The 22,046-nt window shown below is 41.6% G+C and overlaps 1 protein-coding gene across 1 annotated transcript; it reads left to right on the forward strand.

Moving 5' to 3' along the window:
• Positions 1–12,441: 12,441 nt before the first annotated feature.
• Positions 12,442–13,385, forward strand: cmlc1 (cardiac myosin light chain-1). Its single transcript, XM_051932267.1, has one exon. The coding sequence runs from the start codon at positions 12,539–12,541 to the stop codon at positions 13,136–13,138; it is 600 nt and encodes a 199-aa protein (XP_051788227.1). The 5' UTR covers positions 12,442–12,538; the 3' UTR covers positions 13,139–13,385.
• The last annotated feature ends 8,661 nt before the right edge of the window (positions 13,386–22,046 follow it).

The raw sequence follows: 22,046 nt of genomic DNA on the forward strand, positions 1-22,046 counted from the left end.
AAAAAGGACAGCTTCCAGCCCATTGATTTGAACCTCGTTTTGAAGAATATATTTTTGGATTTTTAACCTCCACTTTTCACTTGTTTTTTAATGGATTATTTATTGAAAACATTTTAATGCACTGCACTATTTATTTGAACACTGTTTTGGGTTTTTATTAATAAAAGCACTTGCACTTTTGCACCTTCCCCTTGCTTCATGTGGTGTGCTCATTGCATAGCTCATCCTGGGTGTCGGGTTCAAGAGGCCCCCAAAACTGAAAAGAGGGAGCACTGGAGCAGGACCGTCACGTCACCGTTATCCATTCAGAGATGCTCTTCTGCATACCTCAGTTGTAACGAGTGGTTCAGTTACTGTTGCCTTTCTATCAGCTCAAACCAGTCTGGCCATCCTTCTCTGATCTCTGGCATCAATATGGGATTTTTGCCCAGAGAACTTGGATATTTTCCCTTATTCTGACCATTATCTGTAAACTCTAGAGATGGTTGTGCATGAAAATCCCAGTAGATCAACAGTTTCTGAAATACTCAGACCAGCCTGTCTTGCACCATTATGTTCAAAGTCACTTAAATCAGCTTTCTTGCCCATTCTGATGTTCAGTTTGAATTTCAGCAGGTCGCCTTGACAATGTCTACATTGTCTAAATGCATTGAGTTGCTGCCGTGTGATTGGCTGATAATATATTTGCGTTAACACGCATCCATCCATCCATCCATCCATCCATCCATTGTCTCCCGCTTATCCGAGGTCGGATTGCGGGGGCAGCAGCTTGAGCAGAGATGCCCAGACTTCCCTCTCCCCGGCCACTTCTTCTAGCTCTTCCGGGAGAATCCCAAGGCGTTCCCAGGTCAGTCGAGAGACATAGTCCCTCCAGCGTGTCCTGGGTCTTCCCCAGGGCCTCCTCCCAGTTAGACGTGCCCGGAACACCTCACCAGGGAGGCGTCCAGGAGGCATCCTGATCAGATGCCCGAGCCACCTCATCTGACTCCTCTCGATGCGGAGTAGCAGCGGCTCTACTCTGAGCCCCTCCCGGATGACTGAGCTTCTCACCCTATCTTTAAGGGAAAGCCCCGACACCCTGCGGAGGAAACTCATTTCAGCCGCTTGTATTCGCGATCTCGTTCTTTCGGTCACTACCCATAGTTCATGACCATAGGTGAGGGTAGGAACATAGATCGACTGGTAAATTGAGAGCTTCGCCTTGCGGCTCAGCTCCTTTTTCACCACGACAGACCGATGCAGCGCCTGCATTACTGCGGATGCTGCACTGATCCGCCTGTCGATCTCACGCTCCATTCTTCCCTCACTCGTGAACAAGACCCCGAGATACTTGAACTCCTCCGCAGTTGTACCTAATAAAGTGGCCAGTGATATATGCAATGGTGTAATGGCTTCTTCCACGTGACAAATCCGCATTTTTTAAATGTGGTTTATGATCATGAATATACCAGGTCAATGTTATGTGTCCTTTGTCCCTGTACATCGCCTTTATCAGTGGGCACTAATTGCATGGCTCTGAGGCTAGGGATCTTCACCAGCAATCGGAAGGTTGCTAGACTGAATCCTGTAAACACCAGAAATGAGTCTACTCCACAGGGTTCTTAACTTGCAATTGCTTCGTCCTGGGTATGACGCTAATCTGCATCCAGCCCAGCAAGAAGGTTGTCGAATTTACAGGGAAAACTTGTGGGTTGGTGGCAGGACTGGCACTCCAGCCACCATTAAAAACCTCACACTGTTCCAGTGTGGTGCTGAGGTGTCACCCGCTGCACGTGGGTCCCAATCCAGGTGGTTCGTTGTGTGGTGGGTGTGTCAACACACTGTCAGCGCATGCTCCCAACACCAACTAATTACATGAAAATCTAGTGTTTACCTATTTAAATATGCTACAAAATCCATTTCCATGGAGTATTCTTACTTGATTAATGATTAATATTAAGGAGAGGCCTTCAATGTTGGCTTCATGAGCTGCTATGCCACTCACTATCTAGAAAAACTCCTTGGAAAACGATTCAGAAACCAAGCTTTTTATAGTTAGCTAAAAAAAAAATATTTCTTCAGCTTCTGTAGAAGCACAAGCGGCACATCAGAATCAGTTGGCTTATAGCCGAGATGCGCAGATGTGAGAAATGAATTTAGTTTTATTCTTATTGTGTAATTTCAGCCTAGAGAAGGTGTTTCAACTGAAGCTGATTTTATAGGTCACCGCAGGTCTCCATGGTTATACACATCTGTGACCTCCTTCAATCCATAGTCTCAGTATTTCAAATAGAAGTGGCAAAAAAGAACCATTAATGTAACTTATATTTAGGATTTTTTTCTGTTTTTTAATCGCCTCACTGAGCCATTCTTTCTTTGTTCTTTTTAAAAAGTGCATGAAATAGAGGAAAGTTCTTAATCACTAATGAGTTAATTCAGCAGAACAGGTTCAATAGATAAGGAGTGCTACTTAAAGAGGGGCATTTTAAGAATGTTAGCAGGCAATTTAGAAGGCGACGTGGGCTTTAGTGACTTGTGATAAGACGCCTGCCATCCCCTCTGTCAGAGCAAAATAGTTGCATTCAAGCACCAGTGAAATCATTAAGAAGGAGATATAGTGGCAAAGCAATAGACTTGTTAAGGGCAATTAAAGAGCCAGAGGAGAATGTACTATTTTTTTGTAATCAAATAATGGTAGCCATAAAGTAACATTCTCAGAGCTGCTTAATCCAATTTAGGACTGTGGGGGCTGAAGACTATCCTGGCGGCATTGGGTGCAAGGCAATAACCAGCCATCAAGACGATGCCAGTCCAATGTGGCCGACTCATCCACACACCTACACTCACATTCACACAGGGCTAATATTGCTAATTAGCCTAAAATGCATATATTTTGTTGTGTAGGTGGAAAATATTTTAGCTGAAATTTTCATGTAAAATGATTTAAGCAGAGTTCCAGTAAACTGGTGCGGTATGGTGGCACTGCAGTTACTTTTGCTGCATTCACAGAAGAAGCAGCAGGGTTAAATGAACACTTGAAGAGTTCAGTTTTGCTGTGGCCCCCCTCCCAAATTCATATCCAAAGCAACTCACTGCCTGTGTGGTATCTGAAACCTCTCTGCATGTTCAGGTGTGGGTTTCTCTGACTAGTGCAGTTTCTTCACACGTCACAATGTTGCAGAGATGAAGCTGACGGATGATTTAAACAGCATCAGCGTGTTTGAATGAGTTCTAGCGACCCACCCAAAGATGATTCCTGCAATAGCTGCAATAGGCTCCTGTCTCTCCAAAACCGTATCTTGAACTAGCAAACGTATTTAAAATCCTGCTTTGTCATTCTGGGGTATTGAGTGTTTTTTGATGTGGGAAAAAAATGAAATGAAACCTGTAGCATAATAAAACGTGAAAAAACTGAAGGGGTCTGAGCGGGGTCAGCGCCACCATATTAAGGCAAATTAGGTATTCACCTAGGGTGCAGATCATAAGGGGGGAAAAACCAGCCACACAGGTTAGCTAATGAACAGTCAGTTGCCACTCTAATAAGCTTGGCCTAGGGTGCAAAATAACGTAGCACCAGCACTGGGTCTGAGCACTTTCTGAGTTCACAGTACGTGTTAGGTTAACTGCAGATGCTGCATTACCACAGGATGACTGAGTGTGCTCTCAATTGGACTGGAATATTATTCATAGTTGTCTTCTGCCATGATACAGAAGGCCTCCCGACTCTGTGATCCTGAACTGGACAGTGCAGGTATAAAAAGGAAAAGGATAAAATTATAAATATTTCTGGTCCTCAAATTGTCAAGCAAATGTTTTCAACAATTTAAAAAGCTGTTGGTGACCAGCCAACCTGCCAAAAATTTTAAACATTAAAAACCTGTCATAGCAACAGGGAGGATAGCAAAATAAAAACAAATAATCATAATATAACATAACAAAACATAACATAATATGAATTCTCAAACCCACTGAATCAGTTTCAAGGTTGCAGGGAGCAGTAGCTCGTCAACAGCAAATCCTCAATCAGTCCTACCAGTGCATCTCAAGGCTCATCAAGGCGCATCTCATCTCACACTCACTGAGCAAGTCTACTTATCCATACAAACATCTAAGCAGCCAATCACGTGGCAACAGCACAATGCATAGAATCATCCAGACACAGGTCAGGAGCTTCAGTTCATGCTCACTCTAATCACCTTGAGTAGGGGAAAATGTGCAATCTCAGTGAATTCGATAGGGGCATGACTGATGGTGCCAGACGGACTGGTTGGAGTATTTCTGTAACTGCTGATCTCCTGCCATTTTCACACACAACAGTCTGTAGAGTTTACTCAGAATTGTGCGAAAAACAGAAAACACAGAGTGAACAGTAGCTATGTGCTTGGAAAAGCCTTGTTGTTGAGAAAGATCAGAGGAGAACTGCCAGATTAGTTCATGTTGACTAAAGTCTACGATAATTCTGCTAACCAGTATCACACACATGTGAAAAGGAGTCAACTAAAGGGCTTGAATAATGGCAATTCTACGTCCGACCATGCAGTGGGGTGCACTAACTATCTCTTTCGATCCCTTGCAGACTATTCTCAGGAAATCCCACAGGGTTCTGGCACCCCTGACGATGTCACTTCCGGTCCCCGGCTCTGACGATGTCATTTCTGGTTCCACCTCTGTCGATGTCACTTCCTAACACTGGCGTTTAAAGCCACCATTTTCTCTTTCTTCAACAGTTCTGTTTTGGACTCAGTCGAGTGAACAATTCTCCAATCTTTAAAATACCTTTTTGCAGCCAAAGGACATTATACGGGTGGCTGCCCCATACTTTTATTATGTCTAAGTGTCATTCCTGTGACACCAGTCTGTACAGCTGAGGTGAGCAGGAAACCATCTCAGAATGCACAACACGTTGAACCTTGAGCTGGATGGGCTACACCAGCTGATGATCATGTCAGGTTCCACTTCTGTCAGCTATAGACAGAAATCTGAGGTTGCAGTGGGCACAGGCCCACCAATACTGGACAGCTGAAGAATGGAAAAATTTAGCCTGGTCTAATGAGGCTCATAGGTGGTAGGGTCCAAATTTGGTACCAGCATCATAAATCTATCCTTCCAACATGCATTGTGCCAACATTCCAGGTTAGTGGAGGTGGTGGTCTAATAGTGTGGGTAGTGTTTGCTTCACACACTTTGGTCCCATTAATACCAATCAATCATCACTTGAGTGTGTGGCCTACACCACCCCTTGCTCATAATGTTTAGGACAAAGACACATTTCTCCTTGATTTACCCCTCTGCTCCACAGTTTAATATTATAAATCAAACAATTCAGCCATGCATTTAAAGGTATTTGTTTCTCTCAAGTCCAGACTCAAGGGTGCTACACTGCACCTCCTCTCAGAACCCTAATCCTTAAGGGTAACACAAACTGTCAGCCGGGATATTCGAGGGGAGCAAAGTAAACTGGTCTACCCATCCTGAAGTGAGCCTTCATAAGTAAGGTCAAGGGGTCCACAAGTGTTAGTGTTAAATCAGCCCTCCACCTCAGGGTCATTAATTGGTTCTTGTCCCACTGACACCAGTGTAATGACCTGATGGTATGAGAGACAGAGGAATGCAATTAGCCACTTTATGTTGGGCTGGTGGTAGGTGGCCCTAAAAAGGACCTCCGGCTTCTTCAGGGGCTGCTTCTGCCATGCTGCTCGGGTATTCCGTGTAGTCACTAAGCTGCTCCATGCTGCCCAGCTCAGTCATTTGGAATCAGAGGCAACTTGTGTACACTATCCCCTGGCTCTGTGAGCCAACCAAAGGCCAAGGTCCACATCCAAGGCTTGCCAGCGGCCACACACCCAGCAGTGTGGACAAAGTACTTTCTAAGTGTTGTTTCTGTGCAAACCCTTAATACTATTCACGCTGCTTACTGAGCTGCTTTTAGAGTGGGCTTCCTCAGGTAATGCCAACCCCTTCGGTCATATTCTTGGCCACTTGAGGAACATGTCCTCCCTCTCAGGTCCAGTGCTATAGGAACATTCTTAATCCAGCTTTATCCCAATTTGGGATGGGTACGGTGAATAGCCTGTCTGAGCGTAAGGCAGAAAACAGCCTTGCAGTATCCGCACTCATATTCACACCAAAGCCAACTTAAATTACACCTTTCGGGAATGCCTGGAGGAAAATCCATACCAATATGGAGAGAAGACACAACATCTGAACAGAGAACAAAGAGCTGGGATGCTGAATATGTGAAGCTGCAGTGCAAACCAAAGCACCTCTGCGCCACCTAACCAAAGCACAACTATAGTATTGGAGTGTTGATGCTGACCATGTGGATCTGTTCATGGCCACAATTTACCCATCTTCTAATGGCTACTTTCAGCATAATAATGTGCCATGTCACAAAGCAAAAGTCATCTCCAACTGCTTTCATGAACGTAACTATGAGTTCAGTGCTCTTCACCGCATTTGAGTCCAGTAGAACACCTTTGACAGGTGCAGAATGAACATGCAGCTCACAAATCTGCACAAATGACATGATGTTATCATGTTAGCATGGACTAGGATATCAAAGGAATCGACATCTTATGGAATCCATGTCATGAAGAAATTAGGCTGTTTTGGCAGCAACACAAGGCCCTACCCAGTATAAGTATAGTGGTTCTGAAAATTTGTTAACTGAGTGTATGTTTTCGGTTTAAGCTAACAGCCATTTCTTTGCTAATGTGGGGGGAAATAGGAATATAATGAGGAAAAATCATATACAGATGGGGAAAACAACAACAACATTTATTTATATAGTACATTTTCATACAAATGGTGTAGCTTAAAGTGACAAGATGAAGAAAGAAAAGTTTATTTGAAACAAAAATAAGATTAGGCAATACTAAGCAATAAAGTGTAAAGTAACGACAGATAACCGGGAGGACAGTGTGGCAAGTGGCTGGGGGTGGAACCCAGCCGGGACGCCCAGAAGGACCGGATGAGGGATTATGCCTCCTCCAGACCATGAGAGGGCGACCACCATGGTGGCTTTGGGGACCACGGGAACAGAGCTTAGAAACTCAACCCTATAGGGGCCCGTGGCGCCCAATTGCCTGAGGAGCCCTGGCCTTCAGCACTTCCGCCACACCCGGAAGTGCTGAGGGGAAGAAGACCAGGGACACCCGGAGCGTTTCCGGGTGCACAGCCGGCACTTCCGCCACACCGGGGAGTGCCGGCAGGCACTCATTGGGAGGCACCTGGAGCACGTCTGGGTGGGTATAAAAGAGGCCGCCTCCCTCCATTCGATGGCTGGAGTCGGGTGGAAGAGGATGGAGCTCGGAGGAGAGGAGTGGAGGACATGAAGAGAGAAAAGACATTGTGAGGCCTGGACTTTGGGGGTGATTGGTGCAGCGGCACTGGGGTGTGTGTGTTTTGATTATTGTAAATATGAATAAACGTGTGTTTGTGTTCGAACCTATGGTGTTCGCCTGTCTGTGTCTGGGCTGTTCCCCACAACAGAAAGAAATAAAAAACTCCAGATGGCCCAGGGGAAAAAAAAATCAAAATCTGCAGGGGTCCCAAGGCCGAGAGTCTGCCCAGCCCCTACTTTGCATTCTACCTAACACAAATGATCTAATGGTTTTCAGGCTTTATATGAAAGAATTCAAATTTCATATAAATTGCTAACAGTTTTAAGATCATATGGAGCTAGAGCCTGGATAGAGTGCCATTCTGTCACAAGGCACACTCATACTGAGCATATAACCTAAGGAATAGTCCTGTTTTTCCCTCATCACAAAGATGTCCACATTAGACTGGTGATTTAACCTGACATATTGTTAATGAATGAGTAAGCCCTGCCTCAGATATTGGGAGAGCAAGCAAACTCCACACAAACACTGACTACTGTTGCTGTTTAAGTGTACCAGACCAGGATTTGAACCCTGGCCCCTGGAGGTATAAGATCCCTATGCTATCCTTTTTCATCATTAATGTGTTGCTATTATTTTTATTTCTACTTTGTATCACACTATACTTGGGGACAATAAAAAAAAAAAAAAAAGATTCTTGTTAACAGGCTATTAATAGAATTTTTCAGTGTGAACCAGAAAAAAATAAAATTAAAATTGAATGGTGTAATTTAGGACTGCTAGTTATACAGAGATATATTTTAAGAGAAAATATTTTAAGAGTTAAATTCCATAACAGGCAACACAATAGCACTGCCATGACACCAAAGTCAGATCCAAGTTCAGGTTCCAGCTGGGCTGCCAACTGTGAAGAAAGTTATCTGAGAGGATTATAACTCGGCATTATCAGACAGTAAATGCCTTCTACGTGGAACTCGATGTTCAGTCTGCATTGACTTCTGCATTCTGATTTCCTCCTGACATTTGTGAAAAGACGTGGAGTCAAGTTGAGGGGTGTTTCCAAAGTACTCCTGTGTGAGGGCTGCTGGGTGTGTGTCTGATCAGCCCCATTTTGCTTTGCATCCATTGCACTGCTCATTCTGGTGTCTGTTCAGGCGTGTGTATAAATGAAAAACAGGAAAGGCTTATTACATTTGTTCAGACTAAATTGTGTGTATATTTTTATTTGTTTGCATATCTACCTGTTTATGCATTTATTATTTAAAGAGCATCTGCAAAAAGCCAAATTTCCCCCTGGGAAGAATCTATCTATCTATCTATCTATCTATCTATCTATCTATCTATCTATCTATCTATCTATCTATCTATCTGTCTGTCTGTCTGTCTGTCTGTCTGTCTGTCTGTCTGTCTGTCTGTCTGTCTGTCTGTCTATCTATCTATCTATCTATCTATCTATCTATCTAAAAACAACACTCACAAAATAAATGCTAATGCATTGGCTTACTTATGACATAAACCAGTGCTTCCCAAACTCAGTCCTGGGGACCCACTGTGACTGCAGGTTTTTATTCCAGCTAGATTCATAATCAGTGACAACGCCTGATAACTCTGATCTCATTTCATTAGCTGGTATTTTTCTTCTCTTATTCTACATTCAGAAAAGCACAGCAGCATGAATTTTACATTTATATAACATGTAGAGATATTTCTGTTTTTGCTACAATTTGCCCTTTAATTTTTCAGTTTTCGCCCTTCATTGTATCTTATGAATGACAATTAAAAACGAGCAGAGCAGACACGCTGGCAAACAACACTGAAAAATCAAAGGCTGCAACTACTTTAGCATCAGACCCACTAATTAGTATATAATGGATTAATTAAACAATTAGAAAAGTAGAATGGAAATCAAGATATTGTCAGTCAGTCAGTCAGTCATCTTCTAACCCGCTATATCCTAACACAGGGTCACGGGGGTATGCTGGAGCCAATCCCAGCCAGCACAGGGCGCAAGGCAGAAACAAATCCCGGGTGCCAGCCCACCGCAGGACTGAAAATATTGTTAAAAAGAAAAAAAAAATACATTATTCCCATATAACTGCTTGGTACATTTTAATATATTTTTTTTTTACCAAACTTAAGTTTTTAATTTCTATATTGTTCCCAAAACACAGAGCTTGGGAAATAACAGTTCATTTAATTAGCCCAGGAGACAAATTAAAAAACGAAGCTGGTTGAAACAAAAACCTGCAGCCACAGGGGGTCCCCAGGACCGAGTCTGGGAAGCACTGACCTAAACTATCTTACTACATAATTCGCCTGCCTCCTTACTCACTCACTCACATCCGTCCGAAGCTGAATGCGCAGTCGCCTTTTGCGCAGCTGCACGAAAAACCTTACAAGACCAACATCCCACCCCAACATCGCGGTAGGCGGCAGATTTACGGCCGCAAAAATTCCAAGAGATAAAGGCGACTTCGATTGAAGCTCTAGAGGCCTGAAAGGCGATTTCGACTACAGCTCGAGGCCTAATTATGCATTCTGATTTAATTACGCATTCATTCAATACACCTATATCAGGTGTGTGGTGCTGATACTTATTACTGTTCCATATTGTACTGGAACATTCATCATTCAATATTATACTATAGGCCTGGAAAATTCATCAACTAAGAGTACAAGCCTGTACAGTAATGAGTAAAGCAGACTACAATCATTACAAAACAAGTTCTTCGTTACTTATCATTTGTTCTTCATACACTGCTGACACAAACTCGTGCCCGTTTCATCTTGCGTTGTCGAAACGGACTCTTTGTCTAGTGCAGCTATAAATGAAAAACAGGAAAAGCTCACTACAGCATGTAGTACCAACAAACTAAGAGTAAAAGAACAATTTCTTTTCAAAACGGTAATTTATTTACACGCATCAGATCAAACAACCAATTGCAATAATATTAAACAGAATAAACACTGAAACATTCTGTAATAATAGTGCATATACATTAATCCTATTTTAAAAAGTTCATACTATCAAAGACATTGAGTTCTGAAAAAGCAACATCCTCTGACTGAAAGTTTTGGGATCATAGACACGAACAGGGAAAACATGCAAATGGCACTGGGACATGTGATAAGACAAGTCCGGTGGGGGGGGGACATTATTAAAATAATTTATTATTACTTTTAATGTTTTTTAAGCACGGCCCAGTGACTTAACAAGCAGCACACATGTTAATGTGTGCGATTGCGTGGGTTTTAGTTAATTATGAAGAAGTGGTGTAATTTTCAAGTCATGCATGAACAGAAATGGACCTTCCCCAATCTGTTGTCCCAAACCTGGAAGCACACAATTGCCTAAAATGTCCTTGCATGCTGTAGTATTAACAATAACCTTCACTGAAAACACTGAAGGCCATTACCTTCAAACTTTACTGTAGGCACTATGGAGTCCAGATGGTAGTGTTCTCTTGGCCAAACTCACATTCGTCCATCAGATGGCAAGATAGTTCATCACTCCAGAGAACATTTCCAATGTCCAGTGGTAGTGGGCTTTACACCAATACAGCCAAGGCTTGGCATTGCACACTGTGATCTTAGGCTTGTGTGCAGCTGCTCGTCCATGTAAATCCATTTCATGAGCCTCCCGACACACAATTCTTGTGCTGATGTTGATTTCAGAGGCAGTTTGGAACTCTGATGTGATGGATGCAACACACAATATACACTGCAGCATTCGGCGGGCCCGCTCGGTGAGTTTGCATGGTCTGCCACTTCATGGCTGAGCTGTTGTTGATCGACACTTCCACTTCATAATAATAGCACTTATAGTTGACCAGGGTGGATCTAGCAGAGCAGAAATTTCTCATACTGACTAGAGCCAAAGGTGGCATCCTATAACAATGTCACATTTAAATTCACTAAGCTGTTCAGTATGACTGATTCTACTGCCACCATTTGTCATTGGATATTGCATGGTCATGTGCTTCTAATAACAACGAAGGACCTGAGTTGAATAATTTGGAGGTGTATCCACTTACCTTTGCAATAAAGTGTAGCTCTAGGGACGTCAGTTCATAACCTGAGTGGTCCTCAGTCAGTGGTGCCCGTTTTCTGTGCTCTTTCTTTGCTCTTGATTTTTCCATCCCAAAGTTGCTCATGGTTAGGTTAACTGACATCTCTCGATTTGTTAGAGTGTCTGTGGGTAGGTGCCCAGCAACAAAATTGGCACCCTCTGCTGTGCCCCCACTCCTGCAGGGATAGACTCTGGTTCTCTGCAGCCTTACATTGCATTAAATAGGTTTGCTAACGAATGGATGGATTTCTAATGCTCCTAATTTAAAAATACATGCGCACCTTTTCTGAACTTTATTATTCCCATATGTCCATCCAGACATTTTGTAAACTGTTTACCCAGTTCAAAGCTGAAGGTTTCTTCATTCTTCATCATGTTTGGGGATTTAGGGTCAATTTGGAATTTAGGACAGCATTACATGTCTCTCCCATCATCTAATCAATCCTTGCATTTAAAACTACTAGCTAAGAGGCTACAGAAAACGGATGCAGTTTGCAGTGTAGGATTTAAAACTATGTAAAACAGTAATTATATAACTTGCAAAAAAATAAAACACATTTCCATTTAAAGCAAGTTTACAATGCACTGCAGGCTGTCTTTCAAGAATGTAAAACATACACTAATTAAAAAGTGCAATACAACTTTCTAAGTGCTAGGTGGTTCAAACTTTATGTTACTTATAACTGAGTTAGCCTTGCTTTGTTACAACTGTCAACCACCAAATGCAGCTGGGCTGAAACCAACTTATTCTTTCTTATATTTTTAGCAATGTGGCTGTGACATGCCACTTGCACAATCAATCTACATTCTGTAAACATTTGTAGTGCTCTCTGCAGTGCTTTGTGCTTCACTTATCATGGGGGCCTTGAATAGTTTGGGAGGTTGTCAACTAGGCAATGGAAGCTGATAACAATAGACAATTGTAGGCTGATGCCATCGCTATTTAAAGTTTCTTCCTTTTATAGTAAGTAAGTAGTGCTGCCTTTTCAGCTGTGGCTCACACCTCTGAGTGCTCCATTGTGACACTCCAGTGAGAGAATATAAAAGGGGCAGAAAGAAGACGGGGTCTTACAGCTGGCAGCTCTGCTCATTTCCATTCTTCTGTGGGCTACCTAAGTGAAGAAAGAAACCAAAAAATCAAATCAACATGGCCCCAAAGAAGGTAGAACCTAAGAAGGTGGAACCAAAAAAGCCTGAGCCAAAAAAGGATGTAGCCAAGCCAATGGTTATGCCCGAACCTGAGCCTGAGGTGCCCAAAGAGCCTGACTTTGATCCCAAGAGCGTCACGATTGAATACACCGCTGACCAGATTGAGGAATTTAAAGAGGCGTTCACACTCTTTGACAGGACTCCGACTGGAGAGATGAAGATCACGTATGCACAGTGCGGGGATGTCATGCGTGCTCTGGGGCAGAACCCAACCAACGCCGATGTCCTCAAGGTCCTTGGCAAACCACGGCCAGAAGAGATGAACAACAAACTTCTGGATTTTGAAACCTTCCTTCCCATGCTGCAGCATATCTCCAGGTCTAAAGATCAGGGAAACTTTGAGGACTTTGTGGAAGGTCTCCGTGTCTTTGACAAGGAAGGAAATGGAACCATAATGGGGGCTGAGCTTCGCCATGTGCTTGCAACACTTGGGGAGAGAATGACAGAAGATGAAGTGGATCGACTTATGGCTGGCCAGGAGGATGCCAATGGCTGCATCAATTACACATCTTTCATCAAGCACATCTTGTCTGGCTAAAGCAATGATTACAAAGGACTTGTTGGCATCCCCCCACACAGAGAATGCAAGGACGATCAAAGAAAAATTGTAACTCATTTTCATCTCAATGACATGCTGACAGTGCTTAGCAATTTTCCCTGAAAAGTAAGAATGATTTTTCCTTGTAAAAGTCACAGTGTTAGAAAACTCGGCCATGCTTCTTTGATGTGAACCTGTGAAACAGAAACATTTATGCAGTAATAAAAAATAACACTGTGAGTGCAAATACCTGTCTGCTTTTTATGTTTAAGTTTTAATTTACTGTAAAAAGTACAAATATGTCCAAAGGGAAAATTAAGTAGACCTAAAGTTTAGTGCTTCGCTTTTTATAAGATGACCGACTGACCCACCTTACAATAAGCAGAATTCTTAAATTGAGCAGAGCAGGTGTCAGCACTTGAGTGAGTCCACTGGCCTTAGAAGAAATATTTTAATAAGATACATTCAGTTCAATTAGAAGAATAAAACTAAACTTAATAAAGCATTATGAAATATATTGTAATAGTGAGTGAAGGAAGTGTTCCTATTCTGTTAGCTATTAGCATTCATACAACGTGCACATCAGAAAAGAGATATATTAATATAGTTGTGAAAGGTGCTATTTAAGTAAAATACATTATTAAAATGTCTTAATGTAGAATGTGCAAAAATATAGTCTTTGCAACTTTTTAGTACCACAGTTATTCTTTACGTTTAATGTTGCTAACACTCTCTTTTGTTTAAAAAAAAAATATATTTTTTAAATATTTTTTCTGCATTTACAGCATGCAATTTTCAAAATATCTATTAGCACTCATAAAATATGCACATCAGAAAATAGTTATATTAATAAAGTTTTATTCAATAGTAATATGCAGTTATATATTATATTTTATTATACAGTATATACATTAGGACTGTTTCACTATTTTGAACTGCATATTATATATTTATATATATATATATATACATATATATATATATATATATATATATATATATATATATATATATATATCTTTGGTAAATTTTTATTATCTTTGTATATGATATTATTAGTACTTTTGTATAAAACAAAATTAATGACACAATTTTTAAAATTTGTGCTATGTTATATTAAATATTCATATTAGAAAGTTAGTCCATCTTTAAAGTGTTTTAGTGTTACTATAGTAAAACACACTGATTTTTTTGTTTTGCAAAAATCACACTTATTATTTTACATCTGAAAGATATATGATTATTAAATGTTTCATACACTCATAACTTTTAACATCCATACATTTTCCTAACCCACTTACCCAGGGCAGGAAATTTACCAAGATTAGCTAACAACTCAGAACAGACTAATGGAGATACATTTAATTTAATTTAATAATTGTGTACTGTATGTAATGGTTTTGAATCAGTAATGAGTCACTTTTTGACTCATGAAAACTATTAGTACCTACACAAAAAACCTTATTTAAATCTAAAGAAATTGTGCAAAAGCACTTACGTGAATAATATTTGTATTGATAGCAAATCAAGAAAAATTCACTCGTTCAGTAAGAAAAGTATACTATTAATGCTGTAATATCCCAAGACACTTCACAAGAAAAGAAACACTGGATACCTATTTATACTTGGAGCTTCAGCAGGTAAGTGACTTGATTTTCTCATATGTGGGCTGGAAATGGAAACTGAACCAGTAAATGTGAATTTTATTATGCACATTTTTAGCAATTTTATATATTGCATATACAGTAAATACATACAAACACGCTTATATATATCCATCCATCCATCCATTTTCCAACCCGCTGAATCTGAACACAGGGTCACGGGGTTCTGCTGGAGCCAATCCCAGCCAACACAGGGCACAAGGCAGGAACCAATCCCGGGCAAGGTGCCAACCCACCGCAGGACACACTCAAACACACCCACACACCAAGCACACACTAGGGCCAAATTAGAATCGCCAATCCACCTAACTGCATGTCTTTGGACTGTGGGAGGAAACCAGAGCGCCCGGAGGAAACCCACGCAGACACGGGGAGGACATGCAAACTCCACGCAGGGAGGACCCGGGAAGCGAACCCGGGTCCCCAGGTCTCCCAACTGCGAGGCAGCAGCGCTACCCACTGTGCCACCGTGCCACCCGCTTATATATATATATACACACACACACACTGTATATGGCTTTTGCCATGCAGATGGACTCAGCCTGGCACTGGGTGCTGAAGAAATAAGCTCTAACTTCCTAAAAGGTTAATAGCCATCTTATGGGTTATTCCTGCCTTTTGCAAGTAGAGGTTCTGGCACCCACAATTCTGAACTGTATAATAGAATAGATGGATGGATATATACAATCTATCTATCTATCTATCTATCTATCTATCTATCTATCTATCTATCTATCTATCTATCTATCTATCTATCTATCTATCTATCTATCTATCTATCTATCTAGGCTGGGAATTGTGTACTTATAATTAATCACATCTAACATTAGAACATATAATTATTAAACTAATACATAAATCATGAAGTAAATACACACTGAATCACAAAATTAATGTAGAAGAATCACAAAGAAATAAAAAAATGAATGGCATAGTTTAAACTTAGACAATGACCTTAATCCTGAACTTTTATCAAAATACTACTTGAGCAAGTACAACCTGAATTGAATGCTTTCCTAAAAGGCAAATTGATAAAAAAACAATAATAAAACAAGGCCAATGTATTTATTCTCAAATTAGCATAGCATATGAGACACAGACATGTCAAAGTAATAAGTAAATTCAATGACTGTTGACTTTGAATGCACTGTTGAAGACTGATTTAATTGAAAGACTATGCATCTCTTAAATGGTCATACATTAAAACTTGTGTAAATACTATCCTCAGTTGTTCATCACCATCCACAACTTGGTAATCAAACTCTACACAAGTGTTTTTCAACTAGTGTGCAGTGGAAATAACAATGTAGTGCTCCAGGGTCCTGACCTGAGACAGACCTTTCTGAGGAGGCCGGGACTACCTGAAGAAACCGACATAAAAGCAGCTCTGTGATTGCCATTTTGCAGACGCAGCACTTAGAGTGCACTTTAGCAGCCAAGAAATGAGTTGGGGGTCCATCTGCCTGGGTGCATGTTCATCAGCGATTTTCGGAGAGTCGAGGGACAGTGGGCCTCTGAACCCAAATCAGTAGCGTGAGGCAGAGAGTGGAGTGTCTGTACGAGTGGGTAAAGGGATGAAGCAGCTGGAAAACACATTCAATATGTTCACTAAGTGCCATGTCTATGAAAAGCAATCTCTGAGCTAGCTGCTTCTTTTGCCGCCCCCCTTTCCCACCCCTTCAGACAGCTTAGCATGTCTAAGAAATGTAATGTTTTTTTCTCATGGTGTGCCTTGCTATTTTTGGGGGGCTACCACAGAAAACTGGTTGGAAAACACCGCTCTACCTAAACCTTTGCTACTGGCATGCTAAAAAAGATCTCCATGGCCGCTGTCTCGCTTAAAAACTGACACCATGCATTAGTTAGATGGTTATGTTGCATTCCTCATATAAATTAACGAAAATACTGCAAATTCGACTCATGAGTTGGGATTATCATTACACTTCTGTTTTGTAGAATTTGTCATAATATTAGGGTAGTCAGCACTGTAAGCTACCTGGCCGACTAGCGAGTTCAATATAGAGGTACTAAACACTTATTTTGTTTTAAATGCCATTCAAAGATAGCTTATTCAGCGCTTATGTAATATGACATTGATTCGATCTTCTTACAGAAACATGATTATAAAAAAAAAAGTAACTTTTACCTTCACAGCTTTTCTCTAGCATTGTACCAGGATTGTCATAAACCCCCCCTCCCCACCTGTTCTCCTCCCACTGTTTAAACCAATAAAATGAACACCAGTGCTACATGCTGACATCTGGCATAACTTTGTGAACCATGTACTATAAAATTTTAAACCTTTAAAATGAAAATTTTATTTCATAACATTTTTAAAGATAGTATATAAAGACTGGATGTGTATGTAATTCTTTAGGTACACTCTTATCATTTTTGTATTATTCCTTTGTAATGTTGAAAAACAAATACATGAAAATGCCGCTCTGTATGTGAAGGCTATATATATGCCCTGAACCCTGAACACGAATACACAAGACAAACTGCTTTATTATAAAAATACCTTGTTTACACAAGCACAAATAATAAGTCGCTTTTTTTCTCTTTCATTTCCTCTGTCTGCTGAACTGCTCTGCTCCAGTTGAGTGTTGACTTCCTTCCTCTCAGTTCTAACTCAACTGAACAAGGTAGTGCGGTCCCTTTTATTAAGGACCTGGGAGTACTTCCAGTGACGTGACGTAGCCAGTTGGAAGCACTCCCAGGTTATGAGAAAGACAGGGAGATCTTCCCCAGGCAGCGCCCCCTGTCATCAGCCAGGGATTTCCCATGGCTGCTCCTCTGGACTTCAGCTCCCATGCAGCCCTGTAGGTGTCCAAACTGGGACACTACCACCTATTAAAATGGGGGTTGAACTTCTCCCTGCTGTGCTCTACCGCCAGTTCTTGTACTCTTCTGGCATCCTACCCTATCCTATCCTAAGGCATCTTGGGTATTGCCCCCACTTAGTCCATCCTTCTATTATGGCATCCTGGCTGAATAAGAACTCCAACCATCTTTTGGGGTATCTACAATATTATCCATCCATCCATTTTCCAACCCGCTGAATCCGAACACAGGGTCACGGGGGTCTGCTGGAGCCAATCCCAGCCAACACAGGGCACAAGGCAGGGAACCAATCCTGGGCAGGGCACCAACCCACCGAAGGACACACACAAACACACCCACACACCAAGCACACACTAGGGCCAATTTAGAATCGCCAATCCACCTAACCTGCATGTCTTTGGACTGTGGGAGGAAACCGGAGCGCCCGGAGGAAACCCACGCAGACACGGGGAGAACATGCAAACTCCACGCAGGGAGGACCCGGGAAGCGAACCCAGGTCCCCAGATCTCCCAACTGCGAGGCAGCAGCGCTACCCACTGCGCCACCGTGCCGCCCTACAATATTATATATATATATATATATATATATATATATATATATATATATATATAATGTGGTCGTTTAAGGGTCTCCGTGACCCCTTGAACCCTCTGACCAGACGTCAGTCACCAGATAAAAGTCCAAATGAATATTTATTCTAATAATAAAGTGCACAAAGTACCCTCCTCTCCAAAATATTCCAATACACAAATCAATAATCAAATAACAATAACCACAATCCTCCTCTCCCAGATGCGTTGCCACCCTTCCACCCAGCTCAGCTCATCATCTGGGATTTCCCATAGTCCTTTTATATTCCCTGACCCAGAAGTGTTTCCAATCCCTCAGTCCATGTGATCTCCTATCACTTCCGAGTCAGATAAAAATCCTCTTCTTCATCCCGGAAGCACGTCATTTCCCTTGTTGCCTTGCCTATGACGTACTTCCAGGTTAAAGGCCTTGTAGAATTCCCTAAGCCTCCCTACAGCGTCTCCTGGAGGTCCCCATGGTATCCAGCAGGGCTGGTTGTAAAAACTACAAGGTCCATGAGGCCCTGCTGGAATTCGGGGAACCTCTATGCCGCAGGGAGAGCTCCATCTGGTGGCCTGGGAGTGTTGGCCGGGATGACAGGCTGGCCATTCCTCACAATATATATGTGTGTGTTATAGCCTAAACCTGAAATCGCCCAAAGTGGGAAGTGTCCGGCCAAATCGGGAAATGACCAATGTCGCTGTAAATTGACCGGCCAATGTCCGATCTTTTCCTCGATTTCGGGATTTGGCCAGCCAGTTTGTGAAATGGCATGGGGCGATCAGCCAAAGTCGGAAGAAAAAAGACATTAACAACGATTTGTTGCGCACTTACTAGTGCAATTGCATCAAGTGTAGCCTCGGCAGGTCTTGTTCAGAAAGTGGACACCACTTGGTTGTTTCACAATAATTAAGATTAGGTATATACTGTAAGTAGGTTTCACATTTCATTTATCATTTTAGCCCTAAAATAGTGACTTAACAGCAGGGACCTATTTTATTGATCTTAAGGTTAGTGTTTGAGTGAGGGGAAAGCTGTCTCAAGTGGCGTCCGCTTTCTGGACAAGACCTGCCTTGAGCAGTGCAGAATGGAAAACTCACTTCTGAATCTGCATCTGAAATTTTTAAGCATCTTCGCAGATTGAGCGGACAGTCTTACATCAGCGTATTGAATTTCGGCCAGGGAGTTCTCGCCACTTTGCGAAATGGCTGGCCAAAGTAGCATATACTGTACACTGGTCATTTCTAGTAATTCGGACTTTAGCCACACCTCTCGCCCAAAATGCAAAATGGCCAGCCAATTCAGGAACTGGACGAACTTCGGGTTTTGTCCGTAACATATATATATATATATATATATATATATATTCAAGACCTCGTCTTCTCCACTCCCGGCTCCAGCCACTGAACGAAGGGAGGTGGCCCCTTTTATACTCACCTGGATGTGCTCCAGGTGCCTCCCGATAATCTTCCGTCAGCACCCCCCAGTGTGGCGGAAGTACCGGCTGCGCACCCGGAAGCACTCCGGGTGTCCCTGGTCGTCTTCCCCCAAGCACTTCCGGATGTGGCGAAAGTGCTGAGGACCAGGGCTTTCCAGGCACCGGGGCGCCCCCTGGCGGTGACCAGTTCCCATGGTCCCCAAAGCCACCAGAGCGGTCGCCCCCTCACAGTCTGGAGGAGGCATAATCCCTCTTCCGGTACTTCCGGGCATCCCGGCTGGGTGCCACCCCCAGCTGCTTGCCACTATATATATATATATATATATATATATATATATATATATACGAGGGGGGACCCAAAAATAACCGGAATCCCCCTCGTATATATATATATATATATATATATATATATATATATATATATATATATATATATATATATATATACTAGCAAAATACCCGCGCTTCGCAGCGGAGAAGTAGTGTGTTAAAGAGGTTATGAAAAAAAAAGGAAACATTTTAAAAATAACGTAACATGATTGTCAATGTAATTGTGTTGTCATTGTTATGAGTGTTGCTGTGTTTTATATATATAAAATACACACACACACATATAAACATATATATACATATACATATACACATATATATAAACATATCTACATATATATATATATATATATACATATACACATCCACATATCAACATATATATATACACATATATACACACACACACGCTTTATGGGTGATGATTGTTTTACTCTTTTTATCTTTATTTTATTTTATTGTAGAATCAACTCCTATCTGCGCACAGCAGGGCAGCCGTGGGCGGATGCGTATGGTGTATTCACTCCATGTTATCGTGCATTGCGCTGTCAGTGGTATTTTGATAAAAGAATTTGAATAACATATAAGAAGCGTATAAATTATTAAACAGTAAAACATTAACATTTAAGAAGTAAAGTTACATTAAGTACTACTGCAGTGCCTTCGGGTATACCTCATTTTTTGTTTGCCCATTACATGCTTAAATGTATACATTTTTTGGTGCACCTACCCGAGAACACGCGACATATAACCGAGCGTGGGGAGAAGCATGGATTTTAAACACGCGTTGAGTTCATCTGCTGGTCTCCCTCGTGGAATAACTGGTAATGTTTGACTAAAATCTACAGCGAGTAAAACGACATTACCTCCTATTTTTTTTTTTTACGATCTCTGAGATCTTGGTTTTTTCGGTTCAAGGCTTCATAAGCTCTTTTATGTTGTATGGTGTACTTATCCCAAACCATCATTTTTGAATGTTGCAAGACTTTCGCCTTGTATGTAGATCGGGGTAATTACATTCATTGCATTCCTAGTCTGAATCACAATCTGATTGTATGGGTGGTTACCTGGCACTGTAGGGTTGCCACCCGTCCTTTAAAATACGGAATCGTGCCGCGTTTGACAATGAAATTGCGCGTCCTGTTTTGAATCAATACTGGACGGGATTTATCCTGTATTTTTTTTATCATTTTTTTTTTAAAGCAGCGTCTCATGCAAATCATCCCACACGCATTTTATGAAGATGCCTCCTTTCCTACTTTTGATTGGGTAATACTTGATGTCATCGTTAGTTTGATTGGTGTTTTTAACTGTCCAGTGAGGAGGGCGTGTCTTTTAAGTACAGTCTGCAAAGTGTTGGCACTGAGATGTGGCATCAGCGCCATAGTTGAAGCCCTTAACGTTGCGGTCAGCAAGTCGGCTAACATCCGCCATTTGCCGTCTTTCAGTTGCGAGAAGCAGATCATAGAATGGTTGAAACTGTTGCCCCTAACGTTGCGCCACGGCGTGTGGTTCGTTTATACCTCGTGTCTTCTCATTAAACTTTTATCTCGTGAATATGTTATTGCAATCCGCAGCGGGAGCGTTTCTATAAACTTAATTTAAACTTACGTTTTACACCGTGCTTTGTTTCCCTTATGAACATGCTTGTATGCTTAACTCGCTCCGTTCTCAATTGTTTAGTTAATTTTTTGCTCTTCGCTGTTTGCGGCTGTTCCTCCATTTCCCCCTACTTCGTTCTTTTATCTCGCGAATATGTTATTGCAATCCTTAACGGGAGCGTTTCAATAAACTGATTGAAAATAGTTTTGCATTTACCTTTTTAGTAAAAGGCGAGCTTTTAAGCCTGAGAAATCACCCCGTAAATGCACACGTTTAATTGGACATGTGTTAATATGTATGGTTACACAGTATTAAAAGACAGTGAACAACGTCAGTTACCTTTCTTCCCGCGTTTGATAAAAGGTGAGCTTTTAAGCCTGAGAAATCACCCCATAAATGCACACGTTTAATTGCACATGTGTTAATATGTATGCTTACACAGTATTAAAAGACAGTCAA

Source organism: Erpetoichthys calabaricus, chromosome 9 (assembly GCF_900747795.2).
Source record: "Erpetoichthys calabaricus chromosome 9, fErpCal1.3, whole genome shotgun sequence".
Classification (NCBI taxonomy): Eukaryota; Metazoa; Chordata; class Cladistia; order Polypteriformes; family Polypteridae; genus Erpetoichthys; species Erpetoichthys calabaricus.

What these genes read in the sequence shown, in the direction of transcription:
- cmlc1 (XM_051932267.1), top strand. Translation starts at nt 12,539, where the DNA reads ATGGCCCCAAAGAAGGTAGAACCTAAGAAGGTGGAACCAAAAAAGCCT.